The sequence below is a fragment of the Eschrichtius robustus genome, chromosome 13, assembly GCF_028021215.1.
Source record: "Eschrichtius robustus isolate mEscRob2 chromosome 13, mEscRob2.pri, whole genome shotgun sequence".
In the NCBI taxonomy this organism is placed as follows: Eukaryota; Metazoa; Chordata; class Mammalia; order Artiodactyla; family Eschrichtiidae; genus Eschrichtius; species Eschrichtius robustus.
The window spans coordinates 85,887,338-85,907,585 of NC_090836.1; the positions used below are offsets into that span (position 1 = coordinate 85,887,338).

The 20,248-nt window shown below is 42.0% G+C and overlaps 1 protein-coding gene across 4 annotated transcripts in view; it reads left to right on the forward strand.

Annotated features, from left to right (window-relative positions):
- The window catches only part of ANO4 (anoctamin 4), a 461,908-nt gene that overhangs the window by 297,057 nt on the left and 144,603 nt on the right, over positions 1-20,248 (forward strand). For all 4 annotated transcript variants that reach the window (XM_068560975.1, XM_068560976.1, XM_068560977.1 and 1 more), the window contains one exon: positions 17,280-17,380. In XM_068560975.1, the coding sequence (XP_068417076.1) occupies positions 17,280-17,380 (101 nt within the window). The remainder of the gene's footprint in view (positions 1-17,279; positions 17,381-20,248) is intronic.

Sequence of the window (20,248 nt, forward strand, 5' to 3'; positions counted from 1 at the left end):
AATTAAAAAGAGCTTTATAGAAGGCTGGGAGCAGATCAGGCAGAAGAATGAAACTGTACTGCGCACAATTTTCCTTGACCTTAGCAGTCCAGTAGGCAGGAAAGAAAATGACACACGGTGAGACCTGGTGTCCATTAGTGTTTCAGAAATGTGTTATGTCTCCTCTCAGGGCCTCTCCTCTTCTTCAGTCTGTTGGTTCCTTGGTTTAGCCAGTATATTATTTTGGATTGCACAGCAGTAAATCACTTTGGCATTCACTTGAGGCTGCCTTGATTCAGTTTTTCAGACTCTAATAAGTGCCTGTGGGTCTTCTGAAATCTACTCCTAAATTCGGTGACTCGTGGATTACACTGTACACATTATGTCTGACGTGTCTACTCTTGCTTCTGATTGCCAGAAGGGCTCTCCCACCGTGCAGTTCTCTATACAAACTCCAGTCAAATGAAAAACCCCTAGTCTTGATTCTTTTTGTCACACAGTGCTTGATTTGGTTGGCAAAACAAAGATAGCAATTAGCAGGTAAGTACTGAAGTTTAGTTTGTAGTTGTCCTTTTCTTCTTTTTCTATTTATACTTAGCAAAGCTATACCTTAATCTCTCTTTGAAATGAAGTCTCTTTAGGGAAAGACAGTTCTAAGTAAACCCTAAAATACTTGGAACTGAAACCTGCTTTCGAATGGGTTTAAATATTTTAAAATGTCACTGGAGAGTACATTGACTCTGATGATTAATTGTCCCAACCACTCTTTTGACCATCATTTCATTCCCCTCATTACTTCTCTTTGATTCTGTGGTCCATCATTATGACCACTCATTTACAAGCACCTCAATTCTCTTATCCCTTTGTTTCTTTGACTTATGTGCCTGGCAAAGCCTTGACCTTGATTAAACCCCACTTTCTTTGTGCCTGCACCTGAGCATGTTGAATGTTGCTAGAAAAACATGCTGACTGGTTCACTTTATGGCCACCATCTCAGATGAGGACCAGAGTAACAAAGAATGCCAGGTAGCCTAGTAGGTTTGCTTCCCCCCTCACCATAATGAGGAATTATCTTCATTTCTCCTTCCTGTCCTTCCTTTCTTGGCCTCCTCCTTTCATTCATTCATTTTTAAAAGTTTATTCATTCAGTAAATAGACAGTGCCTGGCACAGTTCCAGGCATTCAGAATACATCAGGGAACCAAACAAAGAGCCCCTTTCCTTGAGGTGCTCACCTTCTAATGAGCGAGACAGTGAACAATAAACATAAGTAAATAGCATAGTATGTTAGGTGATATGGCAAAGGAAAGAGTAGAACAAAGTGTGAGAGTGCTGGGGGATGAAGGGATATGCATTCTAAATAGGGTGTGATGTAGGGGGCTCACTGAAGATGACATCCGACCAAAGACTGAATAGGTGAGGGAGTTGGCCAGCTGTGATTCCCCACCATCTTCTTGCCCCTCCGCCCTCTCACCTCCTTTATCTGTATCTCCACCACCCACACACAGGCTCTGCTGATAACCTTGTCTATACTTTGATAGAGGATAGACTCAATCGGACAGGGTCTTCTGAGGCCATCCCCACACTCACTCTCTGCCTTCCCACCATGACTACGCTTGAAGTGTCTGCCACTGTTCCCAGAGCCCTCCTGTTGTGTGCTGAATTCCCTCCCATTTCACCTTCTCAAGGACTTGGCTCCTGTGATCATCTCTCCTCTCTCCTGCATCATCAATTTTTGCTCTCTCTCAATTATTATAAATATGCTCCTGTAACTCATATCTTAAGAAAAATCCCTTGAGCCCCACATTCTCCTCCAATGACCACCTCGTTTCTCTTCTCCACTTCACGAAAGTCTTCTTCAAAGACTTGTCCAGCGTCATTGTCTCCATATCCTCACCTACCATTCTCTCTCTTTTTTTAATTGAAGTATAGTTGATCTACGACATTGTGTTAGTTTCAGGTGTACAGCAAAGTGATTCAGTTATACATTGTTTCAGATTATATTCCATTACAGGTTATTACAAGGTATTGAATATAATTCCCTGTGCTGTATAGTTTGTCCTCATTGCTTATCTATTTTATGTATAGTAGTTTGTATCTGTTAATCCCATACTACTAATTTGTCCCTCCTTCCCCCCCCTTTCCCCTTTGATAACCATAAGTTTGTTTTCTACATCTGTGAGTCTGTTTCTGTTTTGTAAATAAGTTCATTTGTATCATTTTTTTGGAGTCTACATATAAGTGATATCATATGATATTTGTCTTTGTCTGACTTACTTCACTTAGTATGATCATTTCTAGGCTCATCCATTTTGCTGCAAATGGCATTATTTCATTCTTTTTTATGGCTGAGTAATATTCCATTATAAATATATATACCACATCATCTTCCAGCAGTCGTCTGTGGATGGGCCCAGTCTCTTTTCAGACTACTTGATCTGGGCTTTCTCCCTCCGTAGACACTGATTTTATTAAGGTCAGCTTTAGCCAAATCCAGTGCTCATGCCACCTCTGTTATCTTACTGGCTTTGTCGACAGCATTTGTCCATATGGTGGATTGTTCCTTCCTTGAAAAACATTCTTTTCTTGACTTGGGAGACGTCTCATGCGCTCCTGGATTTCTCCCTTCTTTACTGGCCCTTTCTCAATCTCGTTTGCTCACCCTCCTCTTCCATTTGACCTCCAAATGTTAGTACATCCTAAGACCTGGTCCTGGGTGCCTTTCCTTCTGTATCTCTATCTCCTTGTGATCCCATGAAGTTCCATGCAGAGCTTTTATATAACTTCTACATTGCACTCAAGGCTTGAGCCAACAGGATTTACTACTTGATCTCAGGATAGCAGGGGAGGGGGAAGAGTTACCAGTTACTTGCAGTTACCAGGGACCCAGCATAACGGTAGCTTCATCCAGAAACCTTCCTCTGTGGAAGGGAATGGCAAACCACACACCAGTCTTCAAGGCTTCTAATCACAGCTCAATGGCCAGAGCTCATTATATGGCTCCAGATGAACACTGGACCAGGAAGCTCCGATGTCCATGTGCCCAGAGATATACTAATGGCTCCCACACAACATGGTTTCTTGCATTATATAATTTTATATGTAATTTGTATCTATATATAGATATCTAGCCATATCTATATCTATCTATCTATCTTAGCCCTATAAAGTAGGCAAAGGAGTTATATCAGCATTACACCAATGAGGAACTGATATGGGTTGAGGTATAATCTATCAGCTACATTTTTGTTATTAAAGATCATATGAGCCTCATTTCTTGACAGCTTTTTCACAACCTTTAGGTAAAAAGCAGTTTGTAAGCTACCACAACATGGTTTCTTGCATTATATAATTTTATATGTAATTTATATCTATATATACTTATCTATATATAGATATCTGGCCATATCTATATCTATCTATCTATCTTAGCCCTATAAAGTAGGCAAAGGAGTTATATCAGCATTACACCAATGAGGAACTGATATGGGTTGAGGTATAATCTATCAGCTACATTTTTTGTTATTAAAGATCATATGAGCCCCATTTCTTGACAGCTTTTTCACAACCTTTAGGTAAAAAGCAGTTTGTAAGCTACCACTACATGTGCTGTTACTGCATCCTCTAATTTTGATCAGCATTCCACCAAGAGATAACTAGAATAGGCCTAGGAGGGATGTCATAACCTTTCCAAGTACATTAGAAAGTATTTCCAAAGTTAAATTGCTGCTTCACTGGCAGCAGACAACCTGCTCACTTGTCCTTTCTGGGTCACGCTTGTTTGATGGCTGTTAATCTCTGCAGCTTATTAAGGGCATAACGACACATGGGTTATTGACTGGGTCACAACTGTGAATACTTATCAGCGGGTCAATCATTTGTGATAATATAAAGTATAACTGTGATGATATAGTTGTCCCCAAGTTCAGCTTATCTAATACACCACCTTGAAGGATGAGAGAAACGTTACGATGAGGACTTTTGGAGTTGGGTAGATCAGAACGGACGTGGCTTACTTCTGAGGAGAGATTTAGTACTGCATGGGGGGAACATCCATAAAGGGAGCATTTTCTCTCCTGTGCTCCCATAGGACATGAGACCGACTTCTATTCATATTCATCACATGTCTTAGCCTTCTCTGTATCCCAACATAGCACCTAGGATGTAGTTAAGTTTATCTTTAGGTGTTTGTTGAATGACTTTATGAGTGGTTATGTTGTGAGGTAGATAAGACATTTGTTTTACATGATAGATGCACTGTGATACTAGGTATGTGTTGGAGGAAGGATATTCTGTATCAGTGTGTATTCATTAGCACTACTCATCAGGTATAATCCCTCTTCCTGGTGGCCTCATAGACAAATGGGTCCATATGACGACTTCTGTCCCGTGAGCTAGGCGCAGAAGTGGTGTGTGTCCTTATGAAACCCTCTGAGCTCTGCCTTCCCTCTGGCACAGTGACCCATCGGCATGAATCCCTGAGTCACTGCAGTAAGCTGACCTGCAGTGGACGTGTAGCATAAACTGGAAGTAGGCCTTTTTCATAGCACCAGGCAATAGAAATAATGTAATTTAAATTTTTTTGTAACAATATATGAAAAGTAAAAAAAACAGATGGAATTAATTTTAATGTTTTAGTTCATCCAGTAGATCTAAATTATCATTTAAACATGTAATCAGTAGAGAAATTGATGAGATACTTTACATTCTTTTTTTTCAGGCCTCTAAGTCTTCAAAATCTAGTGCATATTTTCCACAGGTCTCAATTTGGACTAGCTATATATATATATATATATTTTTTTTTGGTGGGGGGGTGACCATGTTGGTAAGGCAGGCAGGCAGGCAAAGGATCATTGGCAGGGCTGTTTAAATTTATTTATTTTTTATTTATTTTTATGGCGGTGTTGGGTCTTCATTTCTGTGCGAGGGCTTTCTCTAGTTGTGGCAAGCGGGGGCCACTCTTCATCGCGGTGCGCGGGCCTCTTACTATTGCGGCCTCTCTTGTTGCGGAGCACAGGCTCCAGACGCGCAGGCTCAGTAATTGTGGCTCACGGGCCCAGTTGCTCCGCGGCACGTGGGATCTTCCCAGACCAGGGCTTGAACCTGTGTCCCCTGCATTGGCAGGCAGATTCTCAACCACTGCACCACCAGGGAAGCCCCTGGACTAGCTATATCTTAAGTACTTACTAACTACCATATGGACAGTACAGCACTACCATTTAAAGTCACTGATATTTAGAGTTATTTGTTGCTGCAGCATAACTTAGCTTATCCTGACTGATAACACCAAACATGGATTTTCTTCAGATATCCCGATGCAGTGAGTTTCCTAGGTTTGATGTAGGAATCACCAGGGTTGATGCAGAGTAACCAAGAGCATGTTGCATCAGTGTTCACTTAATTGCAACACAGGGAACCTCTGAAGAAACATGGAAATTTGTGCCTAGCTCTTCAGCTTTGGACCTCTCCTGGTTGTGATCTAGAGGAGTGTTTACCTAAGCTTCTCATACGTAAATCTAAACCACCTTGAAACCTTTGTGGTGGCAAGAAGGTGAATTTTTCTGTCTAATAATAGTGTTTTAACAAGGTAATAACATGAGAAAGTTACTGATCCCAAGTAATTAATTAGTTATTAATTAATTGAGGAATTAATTAATTCCTCAATTAATCTGTGATCCCAAGATGTTCACAGATTAATTGACGACATGTTTGTTCTCCATGAGTACATGCTTAGTAACATACTGCGTTCTGGGAATATAGTTGTGGGGAAGCTGTACACTTTCCTAAAGACAGCAGTGAAATATGCAATTTCAGAATTAATGGGGATATAACCTGTATTAGTTTTATATTGCTGCATAAGAGATGACCTCAAACTCAGAGGCTTAAAACAGCCCATGTTTATGATCTCATAGTTTCTCTGTGGGTCAGAAGTCTGGATAAAACTCAGTGGGGTCTTCCAGTCAGGATGCCACAAGGTTGTCATCAGGGTGTCAGCCAGGCTGCGTTCCTTTCTGGAGTTCAAGGTCCTTTCACATGGTTATTGGCAGACTTTATTTCCTCGTGGTTGTCAGACTGAGGTCCCCCTTTTCTTGCTGGCTGTCAATCAGGGGCTGCTCTCAGCTGAGGCTGTTTATGACTCTTAGCCCTCCTGGGCCCTCTCACGTGGTACCTTACTTCTTCCAAGCCAGCAGAAGAATCTCTCTGACCTCGAGACTCTCTTTTAAGTACTGACCTCATTGGTTCAGGCCAATCCAGGATAATCTTTCTTTTGATTAACTCAAAGTCAGCAGATTAGTATCCCAACCCCAGGAATGCCATCCCTCATATTCACAGGTCCCGCCCACACTCGAGGAGTGGTGATTATCTGGTTATTCAGGATGCGTAATCCAGTGGGGTGGGAATCTTGGGGGCCGTCTTAGAATTTGACTTGCCACGTAACTTGAGATCTAAAGAAGCAGAAATTTATCAGGCAGAGAAAATAGCATATGAGAAAACCCCAAGACTGTCAGGAGTTTGGTGAAGTGGAAAGAAGAAGAGATGAGGGCCATGTGACTGGAACCCAGAGAAAGGAAAAATGATACAAGATAAAGGAGTAGCCGGATCATGCGCTGGCCACCTTAGTGATTTTCCAGAGGGCCATGGGAAACCATGGATCACAATGCATTTTTAAGGACGTCTCTGATGTCAGCGACAATACACAAGGCAAGAATGGAACGGGAGGGAGCCCAGCTTCGAGGAGTCTTCAAGGAGCTAGATGACGGAGACTTACAGGGGGATGGTGTGGTGGAGATGGAGAGAAGTGGGCGGAATGGAGAGAAATGTAGGAGGTAGAGTCAATCAAACACAATGATTGACTGAATGTGGGCTAAGGAAGAAGAAGTCAAAGGTGACTCTTGGAATTGAGGGACTGGGAGGATGATTGTGCCACTTCCTGAATCTGGGGACACTGAGGAGAAGAGCGTTTTTTTCCAGAGAAGTGGATCTCTTTTAGACACATTGAGTCTGATGTGCCCATGCAACAGCCAGGGGTAGATACCATGTTGGCCGTTGGCGTTGTGGATCTGGAACTCGGAAGAGGGGTCTGAGCCAAAGATAGGGATCTGGAAGAATCAGGTGATAGGTGACATCTAAAGCCATTGGGAAGGGATGCAGTCATCCCAGGGGAACAGGTGGAATGAGACTAGAGCCTGGTTGGAGCCCCTGGGGAGCCCCATTTAAAGATCTGCCAACAGGAGTGAGTGGCCATTTCACACACCAATTTCCTGTCGCTGATGCTAATGTCATCTTCAGGGGGTGAGCATTGTGACCATTTAGGAACATACCGTAGCTCAGAGGCTTTCCTCTCCCAGGGCACAATAAGTGTGTGTGTGTGTGTGTGTGTGTGTGTGTGTGTGTGTGAAAGACTGAGTGAGTGTGTGTATGTGTGCACGCATATACATGAGTTGTGGAGAGAGAATTGCGTCAGAATCAGCTGAAGAGTTTTTTTGAACTACACTCAGAAATTCTGATGAGTCCTCAGGGAATCGAGAATTTAAAAAATAAAAAGAAACAAAAAAGTCTTTTTAGGGACTTATGCCCTCATTTTTCAGAGAAAACTGAAACTCAGGAAAGTGCAAGTCATTTGCCTGGTGACACACAGCTGAGTAGATGGCAGCCCCACTGAGAGGAGTTGAAATTGCTTAGCAATTACTTTGAGCCTTTTAACCCTCCAGAAATGTACATTTCTCCATCCATTTCAGAGACTGGATTCCAGATCCACCAAAAAAATTCTGCCATTAGCTATAAATTAGCAGAATGTTCACCGAGCATTCTATGGGAGGAAGAAGGAAATTCTTACCTATTGAACCACTTGCAGTGGTTGTAAGCTGACAACCGTGTCAGCTTCAGAACAGTCATGCTTGGTATTGTCCTCATTTTACAAATGAGAAAACGGAGGCTCATGAGCTGGTATCGTGCCAGAAACACACAGAGAGTGTGAGTGGCAGAACCAGACTTCAAGTTTGTTTTTACCACTGGCCTTACATTCATTTTAGGATGTTTAGAGGGAACTGTATGCACTGTACCTTGGATTTCAACATGTAACTAAGTATTTTTCAAAAAAAATAAAATGACAATGGCATTGAATCCACAAAGAAAATATATTCATGAGCCTCACTTTCCTCTTGTGAAGCAGCGGTTCTGAAGCCCAGCTGCCTTGCTGAGAATCCGGGCTCCCTCCTTCCTCACTGTGTGATCTTAGCCAAGATCTTTGTGCTTTAGTTCCTCATCTGCAGTAAAACAGGATAATGATGCTGGCTGCATAGGGTTGGTGTGAAGATTAGGTTATTTAACATGTGTAAAAGCCCTAAAGCACTACGTAGCCTGTGGTAGCACTATGTAACTGCTCCCACCTCTACTGCACCTATTTTTTTCCTCCAAGAGGCTTATCTGAGTTCCCAATTGGAAGTTCATCTCCCCTTTTTTGTCCCCAGAGTGTCAGGGGTTTGCTTTGTTCTCCTGACAACATAGTTATGAGAGAGTGAAATCCAGGTAGTTGCCTGAGGGGGTACAGAAGAGATGCAAGCGGCTATCCTGATTCGACCCTTTGTGCCCAATAGATTGAAACATGGAGCGTCTTTATGCCTCAGGTTTTCAGCCATTAACTCTTGTCCCTGCCTGGAACGCGCTCTCCCTGGATAATGGAACAGCCTTCTTTCCTACTTCTTCAGGTTTCTGTTCAAACGTCACCTTATCAAAAGGCCTGTCCACAGCACTCTGTCTAAAATAGCACCTCTTTCTCACTGTTATTTTCTGTTTCCCTCCCCTTCTTTATTCTTCTTCGAAGCACACTGTCAGAAATATCGTGTGTCTGTTTATCGAGGGTTGTGTCCCCAATAGAACTTGAGCTCCATGAGGGCAGGGATTCGGTCTGTTTCGTTCACAGCTGTACTCCCAGCACCTAGGACAGTCCCTGGCACATAGAAGGCCCCCAGTGAAGGTTTCTGGACGACGTGAATGGATGAGTGAGTGAATGCTAAATTACAATTCACGTGATGAGATGCGTGGTCAGCTGCAGAGATCACCATGATTTCCAGGTGCCCTTCTGCTGAACAAGTTTGGAACAAACTGAATGATTCTAGCCCCTCCTTTGCAGGTGAGGAAACCGAGGGCAGGGAAGAGGCCAGGCTCCAAATCTAAGGTGCAGCCAGAGACAGAGCCAGGATTCGGCAGTTTTCAACATGTTTTCACAGGCCATTTTAGTCTGTGCCTCAAAATAGCCCTAGACATTTGCAGCCCCGGGAGTCATGTTGTCTCTGTGTGGCCAGTGAGAGAAGTGAGGTGACTTACCCAAACTCGCAAGACAGAGCTGTGACAGGACCTGGCCCAGGTGTTCTTTCCACCACAGAGCAGCACACGGTTGGCTGTTGGCCAGTGATCACCTAACAAGTCACATCAAGGAGACTTCTAGAAAGTATCTAAGCTAGGTCTCCTGTAGTCTTCTGTGCTCTAATGAAGTTCCAGCTCTTTTAAAACGGTCTTCTTCAAGGTTAAAAAAGGATTGGGGATCATCTTTTGAGCTGAGTGGCTTTTTTAATTTCGACAGCCTCTCGCAGGGCTCCCGGTTGACATAGGGTACTCTGGGCTGCCGTAGACCCATGGGGGCTATTTCCAAACAGACCCCTGTTTCGTTCCCCCTTTCCTGCTCACCTGTTCCCTGTCCCTGTTTGGCACAAAGGTAACCCCAGGATGCACTTTGTCTCTTAGATGAATGAAGTGAGCTTGCAAGTGAGAGACAGGCAGCTTCCTTCAAGCCAGGCATTCACTCTGTGATATCTGTGGAGAGGAACACAGCTCAGTTTGCAAACGCAGCTGCCTCTCCTAGTCCCTCCAAGCAAGAACCTTTGTGTTCCTAATGTTCCATGGCTATACTTTCATGGCCAGAATTTGGAAACCAGGTGGGAAGAAAGAAATCTTGTTCCTCAATTAACGCTTTAACTTTAAAAAATATTTTTACCTGCCACAATGAATTGCAAGCCTTCCTTCTTACTGTTTAAAGAGTATTTTTAGTGCACAAGGAACTAGCTAAGTACTTTGCATACATTAAAGCTTGTAGTCCTCTGAAGAAAGTGCTGCTGTTGTCCCCATTTCACATATGAGAGAATTGAGGGTTACAGAGATTAAATAACTTGTGCAAGGTCACCAGCTACTAATATCAGATCTGGCACTTGAACCCTAACTCCAAAGCTTGGACTTTTAACCACTACACTGTGTGCTTTCTCTACTTTGTTTTCCTTCAGTGTCTAAAGAAAGGTTGCATATCCTCATGTAGCTCTTGTTTTGTAATTCTACTTAAATTCCACATATACTTTTTTATCTCCATGGCTAGGGTATTAGCATCTCAGGGGCAGGAATGGTCTCATTTTTGTATAGCCCAAAGCCAGTTGCCTTATTATAACGTAAATGACCCTTTCCCAGCACAAGGCAAGTGGTTAATGCACTTGCAATAAATGTTTGATAAAGAAATGATTAACCAAATCCTTTTAAATTGCTTTCCTTTCTCCTGCTACCTTTTAAAAAGTGCCACCATCCTGTTTCAATATAACCCAATCAGTGAAAGTGGACCTGAAATGAAAATAGATTGATAAAAATTTCCCAGAATAAGGTTTCTATGGCAAACGTGATTTCTAGTACATTTCCTCGATGCATGCACACACATTATCCATGTGTGACTCTGTACAAGATCATGATCTCATTCAGGCAAACATCATAGACGTCAAACAGAACCCAAAATTGCAATGAGTTTTTTCTTTGAAATCAGAGATGTGTGTCTAATGAGGGCCTGCAGGGGGAGGGAGGTCCCACCTGCATGTCTACCTGGGGAGTCCTTGGAGGTTGCCAGGAGCGTTCATTGCCTCGGAATCCCTGGCAGGTGTGCGGGAACTACAGCCTGGGAACCTTGGGCACAGAGCGGAGACTGGAGCCGCTTCTGACTTCTTGACAAGATGCTCTGAAGTGGCGACAGCTTTCCCCAGCATGGGCCAGGGGAGTCGCATATGGGCTTCGTTCGCTGGTTTGTGTGTGGCAGGGAGGTGTGCTTGGGAGAGAGACACAGCTTGGTACCCGTGTGCCCTCCTCGAACTCAGCTCTGACTCAGGAAAGCCAGCCAGAACATGGAAGTTCCAAGTTTCCCTTCAGGGGACAAGCTGGACACTTAGAAGTGGAGTTCCACCGCAGCTCTACATCAGCAGCAGGACGGGGGCCAAGGGCAGTGTCAGCAGGCAAAGGGGAGGCGGCCACAGCAGCCAGGCTGGGACAAAGGGCACTGCTGAATGAGGCCACTTCTAGCCAGCAGCCCAGGCGTAGCTGCGGGAAGGGTTACCTGAGCTGCCCCTGGCTTATCTGACACAGATCATCACTTCCTCCTTCTAGAAACCCATCCCTCCTGGATTCTGCTTTGTCTTTGTCCCTCTCCTTGTTTCCCTCCCTCTCTGACGGCTCCTTCTCAGTCCGCTTTGATGGTTGCTTTCTCCTCTTCCAAACCTCTAAATGTTAGTGTGCCCTGGGGCTCAGTCCTTCCCTGTACTCTTTCCTTAGGTGACCTCATCAAGTTCTATGCTTTTGAATATCGGCTACATGCCTGCAATTCTCAATAAGTCCCACCCTCGGAGAGCCAGACTCCCATATCCATTTGCCTACTTCAAACTCCTGTGTACCTGTCGCCCCGGTACCTCAGACATGCACATCCCGAAGTAAACAGCCATCTTCTCCCTGACTCTTGTCTACATCGTGCGTGGTATTAACCATCCCAGTTTCCCAGGCAAAACAACCTGCACATGATTCTAGGATGCCGGATTCTTTTCTCACTCTCCTCATTTGATCAATCCCAAGTCCTTTCAAATCTACCTTCAGGTAGATCTCAAGTCCGTCCATTTCTCTCTTCCTTGCCGCATTTACCTTCTGGTTCCAGTCACCATCTTGTCTCACCTGGCCTCCTGGAATAACTTTTCTAGTGAATTTTTCAGCCCTGAGCTCCCTCTGGGACATTCCCCACAGGGCATTCAGAGTGTACTTTCTGAAACAAGTGATGCCGTCACCCCTCTGTCTTTAATCCATTGGTAACTTCCCATTGACCTTAGGAATAAAATCCAAATTCCTTACAGCACTGAATCTGGCCTGGCAGCGTTTGTCCCCAGCTCTCCTCTTCAGCCCGATTATCAGGTGTTCTCCCTGCCTCACACTTTACAGTATCCAGTCACCTGAGCCTTTTCAGTTCCTGGTGTCATCTCCGATCTCTGGGTCTTCATACTTGCTGTTCCCTCTGCTTGGAATGCTTTTCACTTGGCTTCTCCCGTAGCTGACATCTTCTCATCTTTTGGATCTGAGGTTAGATGTTATGGCGGCAGGGATCAAACAGCTGATCTAAAGCAAGTACCCCGCTTCTACTGGGCCACAGCACTGTATTCTTGTCCTTTTTACCACTTTTCATAATTTTAAATCATATGTTTACTTGTTGTTCAATGTCTGTCTCCTGCTCCAGACTGTAAATTTGGGCTACTGTAATATATCCAAGCACCTAGCAGAGTACCTGATATATAGTAGTCACTTAATGAATGTCTGTTGAGTGAATGAATGAATGTCCTTGGAGGAACATGTAGGGGACTGTGGAAGGACAGGAGATGGGAATTGGGGGCTTGACTCTCAGGGTTTCTTCTGGTTTAGCCTTGTGGTCAAAGACTGGAAAATCCTTTTCAGGTATTAGCTCCTTATCTGTCGCATTCACAGGTTGTAACTAGGTAACTAGCTGTGTTCTTCCCACCGCTGCCAATGTGGCGTGGCCCTTCTTAGAGATGATGGTGACTAACATGTTTTGGATGTACCGTGGGTACCTCACCTGTATTGTGCCATTTAATACAACTCAATAGATAGCTATTGCTATCATTTCCCATTTTACAGGTGAACGGACTGAGGCACAGAGAGGTTAAATAGCTTGTCCAGGATCACAGAGCTGGTAAGAGGTAGACGTATGAATATGAATAGGTGCAGTCAAACCTCAGAGTCTGCATTCCTAACTAACGTCTTTGGTCCAGCTACTCACGTGGCTCTGTACCTGTACTCTCTCCCAGATTGACCTCATCCAGTCCCATGGATTTAAATATTGTCTATGTCCTGGCCACACTTACTTTGTATCTCTGGCCCAGACTGCTCCCCTGAGCTCCAGACTCATTTATCTACACACAGGACATCTTCTCGTGACCATCACAAACTTACTTAACATTTCCTAAACCGAGTTCATGATGTACCTCCATGCCCCTGCTCCCAAACCCTTTTCCAGCCATGGTTTTGGGGGTCGTGAGATGGAGAGTTGTGTGCATCTACATGTCTCTGAGAGGTGGGTTGCTTGGGTTAGATAATGGTGTGCTATTTATTTTTTTCCTTACTGTTGCCTTATCTAACCTTCAAGTCAAGGACTATGATTTATATATCTTTGCATTCCCAACATCTAGTACATAGAAGGTGTTCAATATGTTCTTGTTGAATGAACAAGAAAGAAGGAATGTTTTCTGTGAACCTTACCTATTTCTACTCCAGGTGTTTTCCATGCTACTTCTTAATTTCTCTAATCATTCTTCTAAGGAGATTTTCCAGACTCCTCTAAATGGTCATTTTTCTTCTCCCCAATGTTCTAACCTAAGGGATTTTTATTGCAGTATATTAATGAAACAACTCTATGTTTCAAAAAATTCATTTTTATTTCTCTTCATTTTGGCACTTGCACACTTGGATTTATGTGGAAAGGAATACTTAATAACAAGGAAAAACCTATTTAAGCACAGTAGCATAATCATTCAGCACTAGAGAAAAGAGTGATATATGAGCCATATAATTAGCAATCATCTGTTTCACATTTATTTGTCTGGGCTGAAGTTCAGTTTCTCCTTAAAAACAGAGTATAAGTAATAAGTCCCATACACATAGACACAGGTGTGCACGCATGCGCGCACACACACACACACACACACACGCACACACACACACACAGGAATAGGCACTCATCATCATTAATGAGAATTCAATTAACATTTTTCTCAAGATTATCAAGATAATCTTAAATATAGCTTAATTTTCCCTCTTTGTTTTTGTTGCTTTGTTTTCTGAAATATGAAATTCTTTTCAGATTAGTTTGTATAAACTGATAAAGAATTCAGAGATTGTGTCTTCAATGCACATAAAAGCCATGGATTTATTTAAACCTCAGAGTTTATCAGATAAAATTGACAAGGGAGTCAGGGGATGTGGGTGTGGACTCAGCTTTGCCTGGGATAAACTTTCAGTTTGGCTGTGGGTGACCTACTTGACTTAGTCTCTTGCTTCTTTAAGAAATTGAAGTAAAGCCTCTCTTACAAGTTTGAGAATAAAATGAGGTAATGTGTAAAAGTGCTTCTAAAATTATAAAGCACTAAAAAATAGAGTGATGGTTTTATAATTATTGTTATAGTTGAAATAATAAGAAAATGGAGTTATTTTTATCATGCTGAATTAATCAAAGCAGTTGCTCTTTTATGCAGAAAATGGTTGAGATCCCACATTAGAAGTTTAGTTGACTCAGTGTGTGTTCAGATAATGAACTTGGCTTTTCCAACACACAGAAGTATGGCACGTAAAACGTGCCCTAAATGGAATATAGTATTGTATTCTCCTTAATATTTTCATACATTCATGGGCGATCTACAAAATGATTATTCTTGCCATAGATTGTATATTTTCTGTAAAACTAGCAATCACAGTAATTCCATGAAGAGAGTATATTCTAAGATTATCCTCTTCTCTAAATCAAGGTTTGATTGATTCTGTAAATCAGTCACATTCCCATCTTCTTTATTTTGCACAATTTTACTCTTTCTCTCATGGGACTATGAGAGAAGAAATAGCAGGAAGTGAGAACCTTGTCGGAAAGCTAGGTGAATTTAAAGCATTCCCGGTATTACCATGAAACCTGCCAAGTGAGGAAGCTACAAAACCTTCCCAGACTCTGAAGTGTATCTTTAGTATAAACCAAAAGGCCCATTTTAAGGAAGAACAATCTTTCTTCTGCTTTTTAACTTGGAAAACTATATTATATATGGAAAAACCAGTGGCAATCTTTTCCAAAGCACAAGAATGCTCAACTGATAAGCTTTGAGAACATCTCAGATCAAGGCGTCAGCGCATCCACAGACACGAATGGGACACAATGGAGAGTGTGTGTGCTATGTTTCTATATATTCCTCTATGGACATTGCCACCCATGAGCTCATTCACACTACCCCTGCCTACCTGGCTCTAAGCACCCAGTGCAGGGAGGTAATAGGTTACTAAACAGAAAACCAGTCTGTGCAAAGAGACACAGCCCTAGTCATTGCTTCTTCAGTGGTTGCTGGCGTGTTCGTTCCCTGCGTGGGCACCTTATTTGCAGTAACCGGCTATGTGGGCTCCAAGAGTCACTTAATCTTCATCACTTCCGGCTTCATAGGACTCCCAGCTTTCACTTGGGCCAGGACTAACTATTCACATTTCACTAGACAAATATTGGTTGAGTGTACCGTCTATAGCAGGCACTGTGCTAGGCCCAGAGGATTCAACCATGAATAACAGAAACTTTCCTTGTTCTCAAGGGGCTTAGAGACAGGGGTCTGCTTATCCTAAGCTGAAAGATAAAACCTTATTTCAGCCTGAACTGCCAGAAAGTTTGATTTTTCTAACCAATATCAAAGGGTACCCCACCACCACCATTGTGGATTTGGGCCTTGGCCCTCCTCCCCGTGGGAAATTCAGCATCACCAAAGTCCCTGAGAACATTGTAGTTGACACCAGTTTGATTTTCATAATGTCTTGAGGAGTTCTTATGAATTAAATACACTATTTATAAGCCTAGCCAGAAGACCCTGAATGAAAATACAAGAGATGAATTACAATTGCATTTCATCTGCAATATAAAAACCATTCCCTGTAGTGCAAATGCACCCCAGCTAAAGCATAAAGTTGAGCTTTTTTTGTCAGCTGTGTAAAAATATTGGCTTGTTTATAAATACTATTATAAGGAGAGTTCAGCCACAAAGGCCCAACATATCTTAAACTACGAAATTTTAAATTGATACTCTTAAACTGTAAAAATTTAAATAGTATGCAGTTCAGAACGACTGTGCGTGAGAAAGATATGGATAAATAATTGGCCATTTTGCGAATTTAAACTGCTCTGGCTTACTGTTTCTCATCTTTCTTCTACTTCCTTCCACAACTCAGCCCTCCCCCTGGGAAATGACTTCTGAAGGAAATCTCCTAATTGGAGACGTCCCCTTGGCCAGAGGCATAGACCAAAATGTGTTGGGGGGTTAACAGAGTATGAAGCTCTAGTTTTACTTGCTTGTCTAAGTTCTGTGTTGATAAGAAGCCCCAGAGGAGGCAAAGGTTTGGGGCCAAAGAACACAGTCCTTTGAAAAAACCTTGCTGATACTGACCCAGATTTAAGACTCACATCTCTTAGGTCCCTTTATCTCCACCACCACCAACTATTGCTTTTGCCTGGATGATTGAGAGCCTCTCTCTTTCTCTCTGCTTTCGCTGTAACTCTCCCTTGTTGTTTATCCTTCACACAGGAGCCACAGTGATCTTTGAACACCTAAATCAAAATGACTTCCCCGTGTTCCTAGAATAAAGTTGAACCGTCTTGCTGTGGCCTGTGAAGCACTACAAGCTCCTGCTCTCCTTTCCACCCTCTGCTCGTTCCAGTCTCCACGATTAATCCACCCCAGCCCCTCTACTCTCCTCCCTGTCCCTCGACCATAGGACATACCAAGCTGTTTCCCAGCCTAGGGCCTTGGCACCCAGAACATTCATCCCATGCTCTTTATCCAACTGGCTCCTTCTCTGTATCTCAGCTCACATGTCCCCTCCTCAGAGAGGACTTTCCTTGACCCTTTGCCCAAAGAAATGGGTACCCTACCCCAACTCTTCCTCCTAAGACTTGGTTGTCTTCAGAATACTCGTAGCTCTGAATCTGTCTCTCTCTCTTTAACTTGTTTCTGCCTGTCTTCTTTTGTGTGTGTTTTTGCAGAATGTAAATGCCATGCATATCTCTTTTGTTGCTAACGGGTTCTCTAGTGCCTGCCACACAGCGGTGTATTGGTTGAGTGCATATATGCACACATAAGGAGCCAGCTTGTTGCTGAAGAATGCCCCCCATCTTAAACTCTGTACAAGTTCATGTGTTCTGAGTTCCAACTCAATTGAAACCATAGGAGACTTGGATATACTTTTCAATTTAGTTTCTTTTTTCTGTTTCAGTCCTCTCTAATAAATAGTGACATTATCTTTGTGAAGTTGCATGCCCCATGGGAAGTGCTCGGAAGATATGCAGAACAAATGAATGTAAGAATGCCTTTCAGGTAGGTGTAAAAGTATCCCCGCCCCTCCCCCCATTCTCTCTGCTACTAATGTACTCCTCTCTCAAAACAAATAAAACTGAAATGCGGACTGGAACACTCTAAGAAAATCCTTTAAATGTTTAGGAAATGCAATAAGTACTTCATGGCTAAAAATGACTTCATGGCTTTTTGTGAAAATGTCTGGCTAATTCAGTCCTTAGAAGGGCAGATAGTTCACCTGCCTGTGAGACAGAAATATTTTCCAAGTGGCATTTTCATTTCCAAAGTGCCATTTTTAGAAACCCTGTGTACTGCTTCTTTGAATGGCCAGACCCCAGGATCAGTGGTGCAGGTCCTTACTGACTGGTCCCTTCCAGAAAAAAATTAAAATCTACTTCCATTGAAACAAGTTCAAGAAATTTCAGGAAAATGTGATCTTATTTTTTTAAATAACCTATTTTTAAATTTTAGAAAGTCAGGTCATAAATACTGCACAAACACAAGCATTGATATTTCTTCCTAGGGGAATAGAAAACACTTTGCATGGATTTCTCAGTTATTTAAAAGGATTAATTTTCCTCCATCTTACAGCGAATATTCTTATTTTCCCTATAGATTAAGAAAAAGTGATCATTGGCTAGATGGAAATGAAATAAAGTATTAAACCTCAAATTATAAATGCCAAGATATGTGGAAATAATGGAATCTCTTAAAGGAGGTGGAGGGGTGTAGTACCAAGGACAGTTCCAAAGGGACTAAAGAATTAAATACTTTTAGTTCACAATTTGCCCATAAAGACCAAGTCAGTGGGCAGATATTAGACAAACTGCCAATTCTAAAATATACCTCTTAATGAGCTGTGGAAAGTTATCGAGACAAAGCACCATCTACATTCTTAGAAACGAAGAGGAGCTAGGAACACATTTAGAGAAGGGCAATTTCCATTCATAGGCCTGTAATATATCTCCCTGGTGCACCTTATTTTCTTTGTTTATTGGTCTTTATGTCCTAATACCAATTCAAAATAGAGGGTGGATTTCTAGCATCTATTTTCCTTAAGGCAAAATTCCCAAAAGAATTGAGACAAACATAGTTCTAAACTTTTCAGTTATTTATCAATGTGAATTAATACTCTATCACACATAAGGACCAAAAATAAATCTATGCTTAGATGGAGTCATATATCAGACCAACATCTTACAGCCAACAGAGCTAAAAAGTCTACCTTTTGATAGTAGTAGTAGTTTTACAGTAGTAAAGCCTAGTGAAACTGATACCCACCCTCCCCAGTAGCAATCTCATAGAACCTTTTGCCAGAACGCACTTCTCCAGCACAGAACCTGAGCAGATTGTAGAAACATGAGCAATGTGATGCACAGCAAATTCCCTTAGTACCTGGAAGCATTTCATCTCTGAAGGGCCTGGCTGTATCATAGATAACACCTCTGTGTACTCATTACATAGCGGAAAAATGCTGCCTGCAAGCAGCATTCATACTTTTCTTATGCAATATTCAGAGACTGTGATCCAGGCAATAAAATGAAAACCATAAAAGCTATGAATAATAGTCTTAAATGTAGGAATTCCTACAGGGCAATATTTTAGGAGGAAATACTGGTAATGTGTGGCCACTAATTGGCCTTATTAATATTGATGTGATTTTACCCAAGCATAGCTTCACTTGATGCAACTTGGTGCATTTAAAATTTATGCTTTCATTTTGTCCGATGTTTTAGACAAATAACTCTAGCCTAGGGAGACATATGTATTTCCAAAGCAGGAATTGTCCTGCCATGTCAGTTCAACAAAATGTTCAAATGTCAATTTAGCTGACTATTTAAATGCCTCCAAGAATCTTTATTTATTATTTTCTGTAGACTGCACTTCTGAATCCCAGGTTTAGTCTCCTAGGATTTTTATTTCTCCAATGTTAAAAAGGAAGTTGAGGAATAGGTTTCTTATGGGAAATTGTCAATAAAACCTGCTTCTGCTAAATACCTGTATGTCCATGGATATGGGTTTTTTAAATAGACTGTTTTTAGAACAGTTTTAGGTTTACAGAAAATTAGATAGGTAGTACAGAGTGTTCTCATATACCCCCTCTCACCCTACTTACAGTTTCCTTATTATTGATATCTTGCATTAGTGTGGTATATTTGTTACAATTGATGGACCAATATTGGTACATTATTACTATCTAAAGTCCATAGTTCACTTTAGGGTTCACTTCTTGCCTTGTACAGTTCTATGGGTTTTGACAAATGCATAGTGTCAGGTACCCCCTATTATAGTATCATGCAGAATAGTTTCACTGCCCTTAAAAACCCCCTTTACTCTGTCTATTCATCCCTTCTCCCCACAACCCAAACCCCTGGCAGCCACTGATCTTTCTTTTGTCTCTATAATTTGCTTGTTAACAACATGGGATATGTTTTTAAGTTTTCACAGATACGCAAAGTAAATTTTGGTGTATAAACTTCCCATTCTCTCTAAGTGAGATATCTCAGTAACAGTTCAGAATCCATACAAACCGTATTCATTTCATTACCACCCCACTGGTTGAAGCCCAAACTATAGAAAGGGGAGACTGCATTTTAATAAAGCATCTAATGCATGTGCTCTCCATTCACACTACACCCAGAATTTACATTGGTAATACTTTTTAAAATGCAGGTATATAGAAGTACAACAGATCCTTAATAAGTCTGATTTTTAAAAAGATTTTTTTCCAGGATTCCTTGGTTTATCTCTTTAATGCACCTATATGAGGACCAGTGGTTAGGCAGTATGTTCTAGTGTGGTTGTCTGCAGCAGGATGTTGATGCTTATATGTTAGTGTCCTTCCCATACTGGTTGTAAAATATAAATATGTATTTTTACATTACCCTT